Below are 18,017 nucleotides of genomic sequence, written 5' to 3'. Positions count from 1 at the left end.
GGGAAACAGATTCCACAGAATTACTCCAGGCAAGTCAGTAAACAAACAAATACACAAAAACACAGCAGTAATCCCTCTGGAGAGGTCTGAAATTAGTTTCTATAAGATATTATCTTAAATGTCCAGGTTTTCAACAAAACAATCATGAGACGTAGAGAAATAGAAAAGTGTGACCCATGCACAGAAAAAAAGCAGTCCACAGAACATATCTGAGAAGAATATTACATGAAATCCTATTGTCTAAGTCAGGCATGCAGCTTAGAAGGTAACCTATTACCTGGGGAAAATGACTTTCCCTTCTAACAGCCTTAGGCTTTACAGGAAAGAAGCAAAGTGGACCACTGGGGCATCACCTCCATATACCTATATCATCTCCTAGTTATGAGTCAACAGTTGGTCTTTGAGTCACTTTGTGATGATACTCACGCCTTATAAAAGCATCTGTGCCTTCAAGGCATATCCCAATTGAATGCTTGAAAATCCAGAAACTGAAGTTAATTGAGTCTCTGATGTAACAATTGCTGATACTGTGGAATGGGGCTATTTATTTGGTGGTGAGCTAAAGTTGGAGTTCTTGACCTAGGATCCATGGAATTTCCATGGGATCCATAACCTAAAAATATTGAGAACCATACCTATGGAGTGACAGAGGTGATTAAGTACCACCAACCCTCATTCAGATTGGTCATTGCACTGAGATAATCCAGGGTTTGACAAACTACAACCTGTTGGCCAAATATAGCCCATGGTCTGTTTTTGTATAGGTTGCAAGATAAGAATTTTTTTGTACATTTTAAAAGTGTTATGAAACAAACAAACAAACAAAAAACAAATAAGACCCGGCAACAGAGATTGTACATGGCCCGCAAAGCCTAACATATTAGACCCTTTACAGAATGTTCATCCTCACCTTCTCATCCCCTTCCCCTGCCTAATTCATATTCATTACTCATGACTCAGCTCAGTGGTTATATCCTGTAGGCAATCATTTATAACTCTTCAGGTTGGATTAGGCACCTCTCCTCTTTGTTCTTACAGCACCCTATATACTGCCTAAAAGCATTTATCACACTGTCTTATAATTATCCATGTGTTTGTCTTTGCCACAAGACTATGAGTATCTTGAGGATAGGAAGTGTGTCTTCTTCATCACTGCATGCTTAGCACTTACCACAATGCCTGGCTCCTGGTACGTGTTTATTAAATGTTTGTTGAGTAAATCAATGAGCAGTGGTGAAGATGCCTTATTGGTAACTCCAATACAGGTCACACATCAGAAATGAGAAGGATCCTCTTATCAAAACTATGAATGATCTTTTTCTGCCCTATTAGATATCCAGTAATCCTGGCTACTACCTGCTATATCCTATTTTCAGGTTAGGAGTTGCTAGGCACATACAGTACAGTAGGGGAATAATTTGTACCATATGGCTAGACTCATTCATCTTTTAACAAGCTCCAAAACATCCTCTTCATTAGTTAAGTTGATATGCTTATTGGCCTTCTTTCCATGACTGAAGTTCATTCTTGCCTTTGCACTTGCTATTTTTTTCCTTGTAATTACAGGCTCCTCTAACCAAACAACCACGTTTTCCTTCAAACTCTAGCTAAAAGTTCATTTATTCAAGGAAGCTTCCTTGAATAACCCTACATTTTCTTTGAAATTAAGTATTTGTTAGGTATCAATTTAATTGGCATTTGCATATGGCATAAGCTATTTATGTTTCTTATACTTATTTACTCATTTTATGTTTCATGGATACTGCATCTTACATTAAGGCAGGACTATGTCTTCCATCTTGGGTTCTCTAAAAGTTTGCAGCTCTGCATAAAATTGACACTAAACAAACATTTATTAATTAGGTCTTGCCAAAATGTCAATACAAAGAGAAACGTGGGACTTATCTTGACTCATCTCTCATTACCTACATTTAATCAATCACCAAGGTTTGTTGATTCCACCTCCTAAATCTCTTTGAAATCTATATGACCTCTCCATTCCCACTCCTTTCTCCTGCCACATTCAAGCAATCACCATCTCTAAAAGTGGGCCTCTACAAAGAGATTCTTAAAATCAGAGTAGTAAAATCAGATTGTACTTTGGAAAGAGTGCTCCAGTTTCTGGATCATCAGGGGAGCAAGACAAGGCTATAGTATTCCTGGTAGGATGGTTGCCTCTTTGCTCCTTTGAAGCTCATGCTGTCCTATATAACGCTACACTTCTTCACTACTCTTAAATATCTCCTGAGTCACTCTATTTTTAAATAAATGGAGATCAGTTTACTGTCTTCCACTGTCACCCCTTGTCATCCCTTCCCCTGTCATCATTCTTGGCAACTTCATCACCATTAATTGCAATACCTTCATAATTTTCATATCAAACATTCTATACTCTGACTACCTCTTGTCCCTTTTCCAGCTCAATTATTCCGGCACTCCTCACTCCAACAATCCTTGAACCCGACAAAGAGCTCCAATACATTGACAATAAGCTCCTTTTCATTATCCATCATCTTATCTCCTTTAACTTCTTCACTTTCCTCCCTACAGAGCCCAGCTTCCATGGTCCATCATTTTAATCAATTCCTTCCAAATATCCTTAACTCCCTTGCCCCTCTCTCTCCCTCTGCCACACTTCCCTGACAAAGCCCCAACCCTGATAAACTTAAGTCCCCACCTCCTCTGTGCCTGTAGCCAAGCAGCTGAAGATTGCTAGAGAAAAATTTTTAAACTGCATTGGCTACTCTCATTTTAAAATCACCAAAAATCTCAAATGAGTACTCAACACTGCCACACAATCCTTGCATAACTTCCTAGTAAAGTCACTCACTCTCCAAAAAGATTATTTCACACTGTCTGCTCTCTCCTCAAACTGCCAACACCACCTCTCCTTTCCCGTTTTCAACTGATGACCTTGCTTACTCCTTCAAAGAGAAAATGGAAGCAATTAAAAGAGAATATCCACCAACTCATGCTCCACATCCACCCACTTACCTGCATCTGTGCCCATATATTCTGCCTTCCTTCCTGTTACTACAGTTGAAACATGTCTGCACTTAACCAAGTCCAACACTTCCATTTATGAATTAGATCCTATCTCCTCTCTCCTCAGCTATCACATTTCTGAAATTGTTCCATCCTCCTCTTTTGCATCATCAAATTTCCCTCCCTACTAGATCATTCTCATCAGCAAACATGTTGTAATATCTCCCATCTTAAAACAATATTCCCCTTCACTTTATATACCCCTCTCACTACCACCCTACCCCATTTACATTCCCTTTCATAGTGAAACTTACAACTTGATTTTTCTACTACTTTCTCCAATTCCCTCTGTCTTAATAAATTTGTTTTAAATTTTAGAATGGTTTTAGATTTACAGAAAAGTTGCAAATACAAAGAGTTCCCATATAGCCCTCACCTAGTTTCCCCTATTATTAACATCTTACATTAGTATGGTAAACTTGTCACAACTAAAAAATGAATATTGATCTATTATTTATTAAGTAATCCCATACTTTATTTGAATTTTATTAGTTTTCCCCTAATGTCCTTTTTCTATTCCAGGATTGCATCCAAGACCCACATTACATTTAGTTAGTCATCACGTCCCCTTAGCCTCCCCTGGGCTGTGATTTTCCTTGTTTTTGATGACCTTAACAGTTTTGAGAGGTACTGGTCAGGCATTTTGTTAGAATGCCCCTCAATTTGGGTCTGTCTGATGCTTTTCTCATGGTTAAAATGGGGTTACAGGTTTTTGGGAGGATGGCCACAGAAATGAAGTGCCCTTCTCACCACTTCATATCAATGGTACATGTTATCAATATGATTTATCATTGATAATGTTAACCTTGAACACCTAGCCAAAGTAATGTTTGCTAGGTTTCTCTACTTAAAGTTAGTCCAACCTCCTTCCGTATTCTGTTCTTTGGCAGCAAATCACTAAGTGCAGCCTACATTTTAGGACTGGGAGTTAAGATCCACCTCCGTAGTGGGGGGAGGGGGAATATCTACGTAAATTATTCGGTATTGTCCTGTATGGAAGATATGTCTCTACTTTTCCCATTTATTCATTTATTCAATCATTTATTTATATCAGTATAATGGATGTGTATTTTATACATTGAGTTATAATCCAATATTATGTTATTCTTTTATTTTATTGAGGTCACATTGGTTTATAACATTATGTAAATTTCAGGTGTACATCATTACATTTCAACTTCTGTATAGACTGCATTATGTTCACCACCAAAAGTCTAGTTTCCATCTGTCACCATACATATGTGCCCCTTTACCCCTTTCACCCTCCTCCCACCCACTTCCCCTCCGGTAACCACCAATCTGTTCTCCTTAAATATATGCTTGTTTGTTTATCTACCACACATGAATGAAGTCATATGGTGTTTGTCTTGGTCTATCTGACTTACTCTGTTTAGCATAATACCCTCAAGGCCCATCCATGTTGTTGCAAATGGGACAATTTCGAGTTTTTTATGGCTAAGTAGTATTCCATTGTGTATATACACCACATCTTCTTTATCCATTCGTCCCTTGATGGACACTTAGGTTGCTTCCAAGTCTTGGCTACTGTGAATGATGCTGCAATGATCATAGGGGTGCACATATCTTTACACATTCATGTTTTCATGTTCTTTGGATAAATACCCAGCAGTGGAATAGCTGGATCATATGGTATTTCAACTTTTAATTTTTTGAGGAATCTCCATACTGTTTTCCATAGTGGCTGCCCCAGTTTACATTTCCACCATCAGTGTATGAGGGTTCCCTTTTCTCCACATCCTCTCCAACACTTGTTATTTCTTGTCTTGTTAATTATAGCCATTCAGATAGGCGTGAGGTGATATCTCATTGTAGTTTTGATTTGCGTTTCCCTAATAATTAGTGATGTTGAACACCTTTTCATGTGCCTTTTGGCCATCTGTATATCTTCTTTAGAAAAACCCCAATTTTTGATGGGGTTGTTTGGTTTTTTTTGTTGAGTTGTATCAGTTCTTTATATTTTTAGGATATTAACCCCTTGTCCGATATATGATTTGCAAACATTTTCTCCCAGTTGGTGGGTTGTCTTTTTGTTTTGTCAATGGTTTTCTTTGCTGTGCAGAAGCTTTTTAGTTTGATGTAGTCTCATTTGTTTATTTTTCCTTTTGTTTGTCTGGCCTAAGGAGACATGATATTCAAAAAGATACTGCTAAGACTGATGGCAAAGAGTGTACTGCTTATATTTTCTTCTTTACGGTTTCAAGTCTTATATTCAAAACTTTAATCCATTTTGAGTTAATTTTTGTGTATGGTGTAAGATAATGGTCTACTTTCATTCTTTTGCAAGTGGCTGTCTAGTTTCTCCAATGTCACTTTTTGAAAAGACTTTCCTTTCTCCATTGTATGTTCTTGGCTCCTTTGTCAAAAATTAGCTGTCCTTAGTTGTGTGGTTTTATTTCTGCGCTCTAAATTCTGTTCCATGGATCTTTGTGTCTGTTTTTATACCAGTACCATGCTGTTTTGATTACTGTAGCTTTGTAGTATATTTTGAAGTCAGGGATTGTGATTCCTCCAGATTTGTTCTTTTTTCTCAGGATTGCTTTGGCTATTTGGGGTCTCTTGTTAGTCCATATAAATTTTAGGATTCTTTATTCTATTTCCATGAAGAATGTCATTGGGATTCTGATTGGGATTGTATTGAATCTGTAGATTGCTTTAGGTAATGTGGACATTTTAACTATGTTTATTCTTCCAATCCATGAGCATGGAATATCTTTCAATTTCCTTACGTCTTCTTTGCTTTTCTTCGATAATGTCTTATAGTTTTCAGTGTATAGGTCTTTCACTTCATTGGTTAAATGTATCCCCAGGTATACTATTCTTTTTGTTGCAATTGTAAATGGGATTGTATTCTTGATTTCTCTTTCTGCTAGTTCGTTGTTAGTGTATAGAAACACAACTGATTTTTGTATGTTGATTTTGTACCCTGCAACTTTACTGTATTCGTTAATTATTTCTAATAGTTTTTTTGGTGGATTCTTTAGGGTTTTCTATATATAGAATCATGTCATCTGCAAATAAGGAGAGTTTTGCTTCTTCCTTTCCAATCTGGATCCTTTTTATTTTTTTTTCTTGCCTAATTGCACTGACTAGGAGTTCCAATACTATGTTGAATAAGAGTGGTGAGAGTAGGCATCCTTGTCTTGCTCCTGTCTTAGAGAAATAGGTTTCAGTTTTTCACCATTGAGTATGATGTTGGCTGTGGGTTTGTTGTATATGGCCTTTATTATGTTGATGTACTTTCCTTATATACTCATTTTATTGAGAGTGGTTTTTTTTTTATCATAAATGGACGTGGAATCTTGTCAAATGCTTTTTCTGCATCTATTGAGATGATCATGTGATTTTTATTCTTCATTTTGTTAATTTGGTGTATCACATTGATTGATTTGTGGATGTTGAACCATCCCTGCATCCCTGGAATAAATCCTACTTGATCGTGGTGTATGATCCTTTTAATGTATTGTTGTATTTGAAGATTTTATTTATTTTATTTTTCCCCCCAAAGCCCCAGTGGATAGTTGTATGTCGTAGCTGCACATCCTTCTAGTTGCTGTATGCGGGACTCGGCCTCAGGATGAACGGAGAAGTGGTGCCTCGATGCGCACCCGGGATCCGAACCCGGGCCGCCAGCATCGCAGCGCGTGCACTTAACCGCCAAGCCACAGGGCCGGCCCTGTATTGTTGTATTTGATTTGCTAATGTTTTGTTGAGGATTTTCGCATCCATGTTCATCAGTGATATTGGCCTGTAATTTTCCTTTTTTGTGTTGTCTTTGTCTGGTTTTGGTATCAGGGTGATGTTGGTCTAGAATTAGGAAGCATCCCATCCTCTTCAATGTTTTGTAAGTGTTTGGAAGATAGGTATTAAATTTTTGTTGAGCATTTGGTAGAATTCACCAGAGAAGCTATCTGGTCCTGGACTTTTGTTTTTTTGGGAGGTTTTTGATTACTGTTTCAATCTCTTTACTTGTGATTAGTCTATTCTGATTCTCTATTTCTTCTTGATTCGGTTTTGGAAGGTTGTGTGATTCTAAGAATTCATTCATTTCTTCTAGGTTATCCAATTATTGGCGTATAGCTTTTTGTAGTATTCTCTTATAGTCTTTTGTATTTCTGTGGTGTCCGTTGTAATTTCTCCTCTTTCATTTCTGATGTTATTTTTTGGAGCCTTCTCTCCTTTTTCTTAGAGAGTCTAGCTAAGGGTTTGTCAATTTTGTTTGTCTTTTCAAAGAACCAGCTCTTAATTTCATTAATCCTTTCTATTGTCTTTTTAGTCTCTATTTCAGTAATTTCTGCTCTGCTTTTTATTATTTCCTTTCTTCTACTGACTTTGGGCTTTGCTTGTTCTTCTTCTAATTCTTTTAGGTATAGTATTAGATTGTTTGTGATTTTTCTTCTTTCTTGAGGTAGGCCTCTATTGCTATAAACTTCCCTCTTACTACCACTTTAGCTGCATCCCATAGGTTTTGGTATGTTGTGTTTTCATTTTCTTTTGTCTCCCAGTATTTTTTGATTTCTCCTTTGACTTCTTCATTGATCTAATAGCTGTTCAGTAGCATGTTGTTTAATCTCCACATATTTGTGAATTTTCCAGCTTTCCTCTTGTAGTTTATTTCTAATTTCTTAACTTTGTGGTCAGAAAAGATGTTTCATATGATTTTAATCTTCTTAAATTTATCGAGGCTTGTTTTGTTTCCCAACATATGTTCTATCTTTGAGAATGTTCCATGTGAACTTGAGAAGAATGTGTATTCTGCTGCTTTTGGATGGAATGTTCTACGTACATCTATTAAATCCATCTGGTGTACTGTTTCATTTAAGATGATGTTTCCTTCTTGACTTTCTGTCTGGATGACCTACCCATTGATGTAAGTGCGGTGTTAAAGTTCCCTACTATTATTGTGTTGCTGTCAATTTCTCCCTTTAGGTCTGTTAACAGTTGCTTTATATACTTTGGTGCTCCTCCGTTAGGTGCTTATATATTCATAAGTGTTTTGTCTTCTTGGTGGAATGTCCCCTTTCCTTTATCATTATATATTATCCATCTTTGTCTCATTACCTTCTTTGACTTAAAGTCGATTTTGTCAGATATAAGTATGGCTAAACTCACTTTCTTTTGGTTGCCATTTGCTTGGAATATCATCTTCCATCCCTTAATTCTGAGCCTATGTTTGTGTTAGAGCTGAGATGTGTTTCCTGGAGGCAGCATATTGTTGGGTCTTGTTTTTTAATCCGTCCAGCCACTCTGTGTCTTTTGCTTGGTGAATTCAATCCATTTACATTAGGGTAATTATTGATATATGAGGGCTTAATATTGCCATTTTATCTTTTGTTTTCTGGTTGTCCTATATTTCCATTATTTCTTTTTCCTTGTGTTTCTGTCTGCCATTTCAGTTTGGTGGTTTTCTGTGATGTGTTTCTCAGTTTCCTCTTTTTTTTTCATGAGGAAGATCAGCCCTCTGCTAACATCTGCCAATTGTCCTCTTTTTTTGCTGAGGAAGACTGGCCCTGGGCTAACATCTGTGACCATCTTCCTCCACTTTATGTGGGACGCCGCCACAGCATGGCCTGCCAAGCAGTGTGTTGGTGCGCGTCTGGGATCCGAAACGGCGAAACCCGGGCCACTGTAGCGGAGTGCGTGTACTTAACTGCTGGTGCCACTGGGCCAGCCCCAGTTTCCTCTTTTTTTATGTTTTGTGACTCTGCTCTGAATTTTTGTTTTGTGGTTACCATGAGGTTTGTATAAAACATCTCATAGATGAGATAGTCCTTTTTTTGCTGATAGCATCTTATCTCCACTTGCCTATGGAGGTTCTGTCCTTTTCTTCTTCCCTATGTTTTTGTTGTCACAAATTATACCTTTTTGTATTGTGAGTTTGTTGCCAAATTAAAGTGGTTATAGTTATTTTTTAATATTTTCTTTCCCTTTAACTCTTATGTTATAATTGTTTACTAACCTATTCTGGTATAGAGTTGCAGTTTTCTGATTCTTTCTGTCTGTTTATCACCTTGCTCAGAGCTTAGTAAACTTTTGCCTTTCTGTTTCAGGTAGGAAGGCTCCTTTCAACATACCTTGTAAGGCAAGTCTAATGGTGATGAACTCCCTCAGTTTTTGTTTGTCTGGGAAAGCCTTTATTTCTCCTTCATATCTGAAGGATAACTTTGCTGGGTAGAGTATTCTTGGCTGAGTTTTTGTCTTTCAATATTTTGAATATATAGTTCCACTCTCTCCTGGCCTGTAGAGTTTCTGCTGAGAAATCCACCGATAGCCTAATGGGGGCTCCTTTGTAAGTTATTTTCTTCTCCCTGGCTGCCCTTAATATTCTTTCTTTGTCATTGACTTTTGATAGTTTTCCTATAGTTGTTATTTTTTTTGGATTTTAGTCATTCTAATAGGTGTGTAATGGTATATCATTGTGGCTTTAACTTACATTTACCTAATGAAAATGATGTTGAGCATCTTTTCATATGTTTATTTGCCATACTTACATCCTGTTTGATAAAGTGTCTGTTCAGATCTTTCCCCTCTTTTAAAAATTGGGTTGTTTTCCTACTGTTAAGTTTTAACAAGTCTTTATATATTCTGCATGCAAGTCTTTTCTCAGATATGTGGTTGAAAATATTTTCTCCAAGTCCGTTACTTTTCATTCTCTTAATTGTGCCTTTCACAGAGAAAATGTTTTGAATTTTATAGAGTCCAATTTATCATTTTTTCCTTTATGGATTAGGCTTTTGAAGTTACATGTAAGAATGTTTTGCTTAATCCAATGTAACATTTTCTCCTGTTTTCTTATATAAGTTTTACAGTTTTACATTTAGGCCCATTATCAACTTTGAGCTAATTTTTACACAAAGTAGGAGGTAAGTGTCAAGGTTTTATGATGTCTTGTTTTGTTTTGCATATGGATGTCCAACTGTTCCAGCACCACTTGTTGAAAAAACAATCCTTTTTCCATTGAATTGACTTTTCACTTTTGTCAAAAATCAGTTGACTATATTTGTGTCAGTCTATTTGGTTATTTCTGGGCTCTCTAATTTGTTCCACTGATCTATGTGTCTTCCCTTCAGCCAACAGCCACACTGTCTTGATTACTGTAGCTTTACAGTAAGTCCTGAAATCAGGTAATTTGAGTCCTTTGACTTTTTTTTCCAGAATTGTATTGACTATTCTAGTACCTTTGCCTTTCCACATACATTTTAGAATTAGTTTGTTAACATCTACAAAAAAGCTTGCTGGGATTTTGAGTGGGACTGCATTTTTAATCTATAGATCATATTGAGAATTCACATCTTAACGATATTGAGTCTTCCAACCCATAATCATGGAATGTCTTTCCAATTATTTAGTTCTTTCATCAGAGTTTTGTAGTTTTCTGCATACAGATTTTGCCTATATGTATGTGTGTGTGTGTATCTAACTACTTAACCCAAGTACTTATTTTTTTGGTGCTATTGTAAGTGGCATTGCTTTGTTAATTTCAAATTCCAAATGTCAGCTGCTGTTATATAGGAAAGCAATTGACTTTTGTGTATTGACCTTGTATTATGGAACCTCATTAAATTTGTTTATATTCAAGAGTATTTTGTAGATTCTTTGGAGATCTCTATGTAGATAATCAATCATACCATTTGTGAAAAAAATAGTTTTATATCTTCCTTTCCAATCTGCATGTCTTTTATTTATTTTTCTTGCTTTATTGCACTAGTTAGCATTTCCAGAACAATGCTGAATAGGAGTGGTGAGAAAAGGAGATCCTTGTCTTGTTCCTGATCTTAGGGGGAAAGCATTCAGTCTCTTGAAATTATGAGGCTTACTGTATGTTTTTCATATATACCCTTTATTAGGTTAAGAAAGTCTCCTCCTAACTTTTTGAGATTTTTTATAATAAATGGGTATTGAATTTTGTTAAATGGTTTTTCTGAACCTAATGAGATGATCATATGGTATTTCTTAGTATGTTCATATGGTGAATTACATTGATTGATTATTTTTTTTTTTGGTGAGGAAGATTTGCCCTCAGCTAACATCTGTTCCAATCTTCCCTTTTTTTTTGGCTTGAGGAAGATTAGCCCTGAGCTAACATCTGTGTCAATCTTCTTCTATTTTGTATGTGGGACACCACCTCAGCACGGCTGACGAGTGGTGTAGGTCTGCACCTGGGATCCAAACCCACGAATCCAGGCCATCAAAGCAGAATGTGCTGAACTTAACCACTACACTATGGGGTCAGCCCCTACATTGATTGATTTTTTTAATGTGGAAAGAGCCTTGTATTCATGGGATGAACCCCACCTGGTCTTGATATATTATCCTTTTTATATATTGGATTTAATTTGTTAATATTCTGGCAAGTATTTTTATGTCTATATTCATGAAATACTGTCTGTAGTTTTCTTTTACTGTATTTGTCTAGATTTGGTATTAGAGTAATGATGACCTCATAAAATAAATTGGGAAGTTTTCCTTTCTCTTCTATGTTTTGGAAGTAAATGTGTAGAATTGGTAATATTTCTTAAATGTGGCAGAATTCATGAGTGAAACCATCTTGGCCAAGTGTTCTCTATTTTGAAAGGTTTTTTACTACTAATTCTGTTTCTTTAATAGATATGGGACTATTCAAATTATTTATTTTTCCTTGAGTAAGTTTTGGTAGTTTTTGCCTGTGTTAGTCTGCTCAGGCTGCCATAACAAACTACCAGAGACTGGGTGACTTAAACAACAGAAATTTATTTTCTCACAGTTCTGGAGACTAGAAGTCCATGAACAAGGTGCCAGCAAATTTGGATCCTGGTGAGAGCTCTCTTCCTAGTTTGTAGATGGCTGCCTTCTTAATATGTGGGAGAGAGAGAGAGAGAGAGATTGAGAGTTCGATCACTGGTGTCTCTTCTTCTTTTATAAGGACACCAGTTTAATTCGGCCAGGTCTCTACCCTCATGACCTCATTTAACCCTAATCACCTGCTTAAAGATCCTATCTCCAGTGTACTCTATTTAGGGGATTAGGGCTTCAATGTATGAATTTTGGGGGGACCCAATTCAGTCCATAGTAGTGTTTTTCTAGGAATTGGTCCATTTCATATAATTATCAAATTTATGGGCATAGAGTTGTTTGTAGTATTCTTCTTATTGTCCTTTTAGTGTCTGTAGGATCAGTGGTAAAAATTCTTGATATTGATAATTTGTCTCTTTTCTGTTCTTTTCTTGGTTAGCCTGGCTAGAGGTTTATCAATTTTATTGATATTTTCAAATAAACAGCTTTTGGGTTCATTGATTTTGTTTTCTTTTTTCCTGTTTTCAATGTCATTGATTTCTGCTCTAATTTTTATCATTTCTTTCCTTCTGCTTGCTTTAGGTTTAATTTGCTCTTCTTCATCTAATTTCCTAATGTAGTAGTATTGGTTATCGATTTTAGACCTTTTTTCTTTTCTAATATATGCATTTATTGCCATACATTTTCCTCCAACCACTGCAATAGCTGCTTACCACAAATTTTGATAAGTTGCATATTCATTTTCATTTAGTTCAAAATACTTTTAACTTTCCTTGAGACTTCTTTTACCCATACATTTTTTAGAAGTGTATAGCTACATTTCCAAATATTTGGGACTTTTCTAACTATCCTTCTTTTATTGATTACTAGTTGGTTCCGTTATGGTCAGAGTACGTACTCTTTATGTTTTTAGATTCTTTTAAATTTGTTGAGCTTTATTTTATGGCCCAGAATGTGGTCTCTCTTGGTGGATGCTTCATTTACACTTCAGAACAATGTGTACTTTGTTGGATAGATTGTTCAATAGATGTCATTTAGGTAAGGTTGGTTGACAGTGCTGTTCAGGTTATTTATATCCTTACTGATTTTCTGCCTGCTAAATCTATCAATTACTGAAAGAGAGAGAGTTATTAAAGTCTCCAATTACAATTGTCGATTTGTTTACCTCTACTTTTATCTCTATCAATTTTTGCTTCATGTATTTTAATGGTTTGTTGTTAGGTGCTACATTTTTAGGATTGTTACAAGTGCTCTTGGAGAACTGAGCCCTTTATCACTACGTAACGTGCCTCTGTATCCCTGATAATCTTCCTTGTTCTGAAAACCACTTTGTCTGAAGTTAACATAGCTATTACTGTTTTTGATTAGCATTTGCACAGTGTTTCTCCATCCCTTAACTTTAAATTAAAAAAAAATTTTTTAAGTAGACTTTATTTTTTAGAGCAGTTTTAGTTTCACAGCAAAATTGAGCCAAAGGTACAGAGTTCCCATACATCCCCTGCCCCAACACCATCCCTTAACCTATCTGAGTCTTTATATTTAAAGTGTGTTTCTTGCAGACAACATATAGTTGAATTTTTTTCTTTTATGCAATTTGACAATATTTCTCTTTTGACTGGTGTGTTTAGGTAACGTTTAAAGTGATTATCGATGTGGTTGGATTTAAATCTATCTTCTTGCTATTTTCTGTTTGTTGTATTTACTCCTTCTTTCATTTCTTTTTCCTCTTTTTCTGCCCTCTCTGATTTTCACTGAGTATTTTTTATGATTCCATTTTATCTCCTTTCTTGACGTATTATTCATACTGTTTTTTAAAAACTATTTAGTAGTTTTCCTAATGTTTGCAATGTACATTTTAAAATAATCTAAGCCTATTTTTAGATAATTCTATATCACTTAATGTGTAGTGCAGGTACCTTATAATAGAATATTCCTAATTTCTCCCTCCTATTCTTTGTCACGTTGTTATCATTTGTTTCACTTTTACATATGCTATTAACACTAAATACATTGTTATTTATACTGCTTTAAACAGTCAAATTTAGGGCAATTAAGAATAAGAGAGGGCCGGCCCCATGGCTTAGCAGTTAAGTGCGTGCTCCGCTACTGGCTGCCCGGGTTCGGATCCCGGGCGCGCACCAAGGCACCGCTTCTCCGGCCATGCTGAGGCCGCGTCCCACATACAGCAACTAGAAGGACATGCAACTATGACGTACAACTATCTACTGGGGCTTTGGCAGGGGGAAAAAGGAGGAGGATTGGCAATAGATGTTAGCTCAGAGCTGGTCTTCCTCAGCAAAAAGAGAAGGATTAGTATGGATGTTAGCTCAGGGCTAATCTTCCCCACAAAAAAAAAAAAAAGAATAAGAGAGATAAAATTTTATATTTTATCTTCATTCCTTTCTAACACTCTTCCTCTTTTATGCAAATCCAAGTTTGTGACCTATATCATTTTCCTTCTGCCAGAAGAACTTCCTTTACAATATTTTGAGACATTGTATGAGAAAGTCTTTATTTTTCTCTCACTTTTTAAAGATAATTTTTTGGACATAGAATTCTAGGTTGGCAGTTTACTCTCTTTTTACTACTTTAAAGTTGTCATTCCATTGTGTTCTTTCTTGCATAATTTCTGATTAGAAGTCTGCTGCAATTCTTATCTGTGTTTTTCTCCCTTCTGGCTGCCCTTCACTTTGTTTTTGCTTTTCTGTAGTTTGAATATGATATGCCTAGGTGTGGGATTTTGTGTGTGTGTGGTTTATTAAAAATTTATCATACTTGGTGTTCTCTAAGCTTCTTGGATATGTGGTTTGTTATCTATCACTTATTTTGGAAGGCTTTCAGCCATTATTTATTCAAATATTTCTTCTGCTTAGTTCTTTCTTTCTTCTCCTTCTGGTATTCTATTTATGCATGTTATAACTTTTGATATTGTCCCACAGTTCCTGACTACTCTGCTATGTATTTTGTTTCCACTCTCATTTTCTCTTTGCATTTCAGTTTGGGTAATTTCTATTGACCTATCTTGACATTTATTAATTCTATCCTTGGATGTGTCAAGTCTACTGATGAGCTCATCAAAGTCATTCTTCATTTCTGTTATTGTGATTTTGATTTCCTTTTGATTCTTATATTTTACATCACTTTGCTGACATTATCCATCTGGTCTTTCATTTTGTCTACCTCTTCAATTAGAGTCCTTAAAATATTAATCATAGTTATTTTAAATTTCCTGACTGATAATTTCAACACTTGTGTTGTCATTTGTGAGTCTAGTTCTGATAGTGCTTTGTCTCTTCAACTTGTGTTACTTCTTGCCTTTGTTTTGTAATTTTCTTGTTGCTGTTGAAAGCCAGATGTGTTGTACAGTGCAGTAGATATTGAGGTAACTAGGACTTTTAGGGTGAATATTTATATCAATCTGGCCAAGAGTTGGGCTATGTCTGATGTTTGTTGTCTCTATGAGTACCAGAGGCATTAAATGCCTCTAGTAATCTTGCTTTTGTCTCCTCTCTTGGCCTTGTCCCTTCCCTTTGTGCTGCACCTCAGAGAAAGTTTGTCTCTTGCAGCTTTCCCAGCTGTAATCCACTGTTATTTTAAGTGGAGGCTTATTAGCCGCTTGTAATGTGTAGGGGAGGAGAGCATTCTCTAATCTCAGTCTTTGGAGTGCACAGTGGGCTGGGGTCTTGGGATTGTGGCCTTCACAATTGTTTTTGTCCCTTTCCAGGGTGTTGTTGGTTGAACTGTATTCCACAAAAAGATATGCTGAAGTCCAAACCCCTAGTACCTGTGAATGAGATCTTACTTGGAAATAGGGTCTTTGAAGATAATCAAGATAAGAGGAGATCACACTGGATTACGGTGGGCCATAAATTCAACAATTGATGTCCTTATAAGGAAAGAGAGATTTGAAGACAGAGAGGAGACACAGGGAAGAAGGCTATGTGATGATAGAGGCAGAGAGTGGAGGGATGTTGCCACAAGCCAAGGAACACCAAGGATTATTGGCAACCAACAGAGAATTTAGAAGAGGCAAGGAAAAGTTCTCTCCAAGAGCCTTTGGAGGGAACATGGCTTTGCCAACGTCTTGATTTCAGACTTCTAGACCCCAGAACTGTAAGAGAATAAATTTTTGTTGTTTTAAGCCATACAGTTTGTGGTAATTTGTTAAAGCAGCACTAGGAAACTAATACACAAGGGTAAAGCTTTTTCCCTTCTGCCATCTAATGCCTTCCCTGGCTGTAGCATTTCCGGTCTATGTCTTTGAAACCCTCTCCCATGTATACTGAGGCTTTCTTTTTTTCTTTTTTTTCCCCTTAGATGAGAGATAGAGTGGGGCTAAAGGTCCTCACAACTCCACAGAAAATATTTTCAGTCCACATAAAAAGTATCTGTTATTGCACAAGAATGTAAATATATTTAACACTCCTGAACTGTACACTTAAAGATGGTTAAGATGTTAAATTTTATGTTATGTATTTTTTATCACAATTAAAAATAAACTGTATGTCTTCAAACATCTTACCAAAATGATCTTCATGTTGCCGCCAAGCACAATTCAGACACTTAGAGGCTGTATGGTGCCAATGGATGGCTAATGGAAATAAGCTATTGAAGCTGGGCTGTTGAAGTGCCCAACATATGACTCTTCCCCTCAGCAGGTCCTGGATCCCGCTTTGTAGGTGGGACAACCTGCGGCACCACATCCTAGAAAATTCGACAGTAGAAAGACAGTTAGTAACAACATAAAACAACTTTTATGAGGATACAGGAATAACACTATAGATGTAACTATGTAAAAGAATAGATTTAATTATCTCAAATACAGAGGATTAAACAAAGGAGAAATTCTGAAAAGCTAAGCATAAGTGGTCTATAACCAGTACTTCCATTTTTTCACTAGCCACTCTTATTTTATGCCCTGCAATCTTGCTTCTACCCCAATATCTAACTGAAGTAGTTCTTTAAAAATTCACCAATTTTAATCTTACAACCACATATAAGGATTGCTTTTCAGGTCTCATCCTTCTGGGCCTCTCCACTTGTGACACTAGTGATCACCCTCACCCTGGCTCCTTGAAACTTTCTTTTTCACTGATTATGTATGATTGTGGGCAAGTTACTTAAACTCTCAGTGACTCTGTTTCCTGTTTTGTAAGATGAGGATAATAATACTTATCTCATGGGTTTAGTGCGAGGACTAAAGTACTTAGAACTATGTCTGTCCCATAGTAAGCCCTATATATATCAGCTGTTTTATAATTGTCATCATTACTATTATGGTTATTCCTAGGAATAAACTATATCTGTTGGTAAAAGTAACTTGATAAACCTTCTTGGATTTGGTGACTCCCTGAGCATCATGGTTTCAGAAAGATTAATACAACAATTTCATTTGCATAAGACCTTAAAAGGAATTAATCTGTCCTGTAGGAAGAGAGGGAGAAAGCTATGGAGCTTCAGAGAAGCTGTATGGTGCTTGATGGGGAACCTTCTCAATAACCCCTTAAGGTTACTAAACCCACAAAATACTTGAGTGGATGTGTACCTGTGTGTGTGTGTGTGTGGTGAAAGCTGATAAAGGGTCTGAATTTCATGTTGATGTGGGATGAAACCAATAACATACACAAAGGCCACAGCTAGAGATGTAGTAGAATTTGATGATGATTAGTGGAGGGTTCTGAAATAACAGCTTAGGAAATTGAGAGCTAAAGTCAAATTTATTGAGATTTTATGGGTGGGAGCAAGGAGCAGAGCATAGAAAGGCTACGGGTTACATTTATTTTCTCCTCATGTATTTTTTGTATGGCCCACAAGCTAAGAATTGATTTCATATTTTTAAAGTGTTGTAAACAAAACCAAAGAATATGAGAGCAAGACTATATGTGGCCTGCAAAGTCTACAATATTTACTATATGGCCCTTCAAAGGAAAATTTTTCCAATTGCAGGTCTAATGCTCAGTTCTTAATCAATACTCTTCTTCCTTTACACTGGATTACTGCCCAAAAAGACACTCTTAAGCAAGTGTATTCATCAATTTCTTCATTATTTCACCCAACAAATATTACTGAGCATATGTATAATAGGTACTTTCTTAAGTACTTGGAATATAAACTATAAGTCAACAATTCCAGCCACCATTCAAAAAGCTCACAATCTAGTGGGAAAGACAGACAATTATAGG

General features: G+C 36.3%; 1 protein-coding gene across 4 annotated transcripts in view; it reads right to left on the bottom strand.

Moving 5' to 3' along the window:
- TMLHE (trimethyllysine hydroxylase, epsilon) overlaps positions 1–18,017 on the bottom strand; it is a 108,171-nt gene that overhangs the window by 41,068 nt on the left and 49,086 nt on the right. For all 4 annotated transcript variants that reach the window (XM_014779594.2, XM_087426861.1, XM_087426863.1 and 1 more), the window contains exon 2: positions 16,358–16,539. In XM_014779594.2, the coding sequence (XP_014635080.1) occupies positions 16,358–16,538 (181 nt within the window). In that variant the 5' untranslated portion in view covers position 16,539. The remainder of the gene's footprint in view (positions 1–16,357; positions 16,540–18,017) is intronic.

This window comes from Ceratotherium simum, chromosome X, assembly GCF_057802395.1.
Source record: "Ceratotherium simum simum isolate JZ-2026a chromosome X, ASM5780239v1, whole genome shotgun sequence".
Lineage (NCBI taxonomy): Eukaryota > Metazoa > Chordata > Mammalia > Perissodactyla > Rhinocerotidae > Ceratotherium > Ceratotherium simum.
Note: the sequence above shows the minus strand (reverse complement) of the source record. Positions and strands in the feature narration are given on the sequence as shown.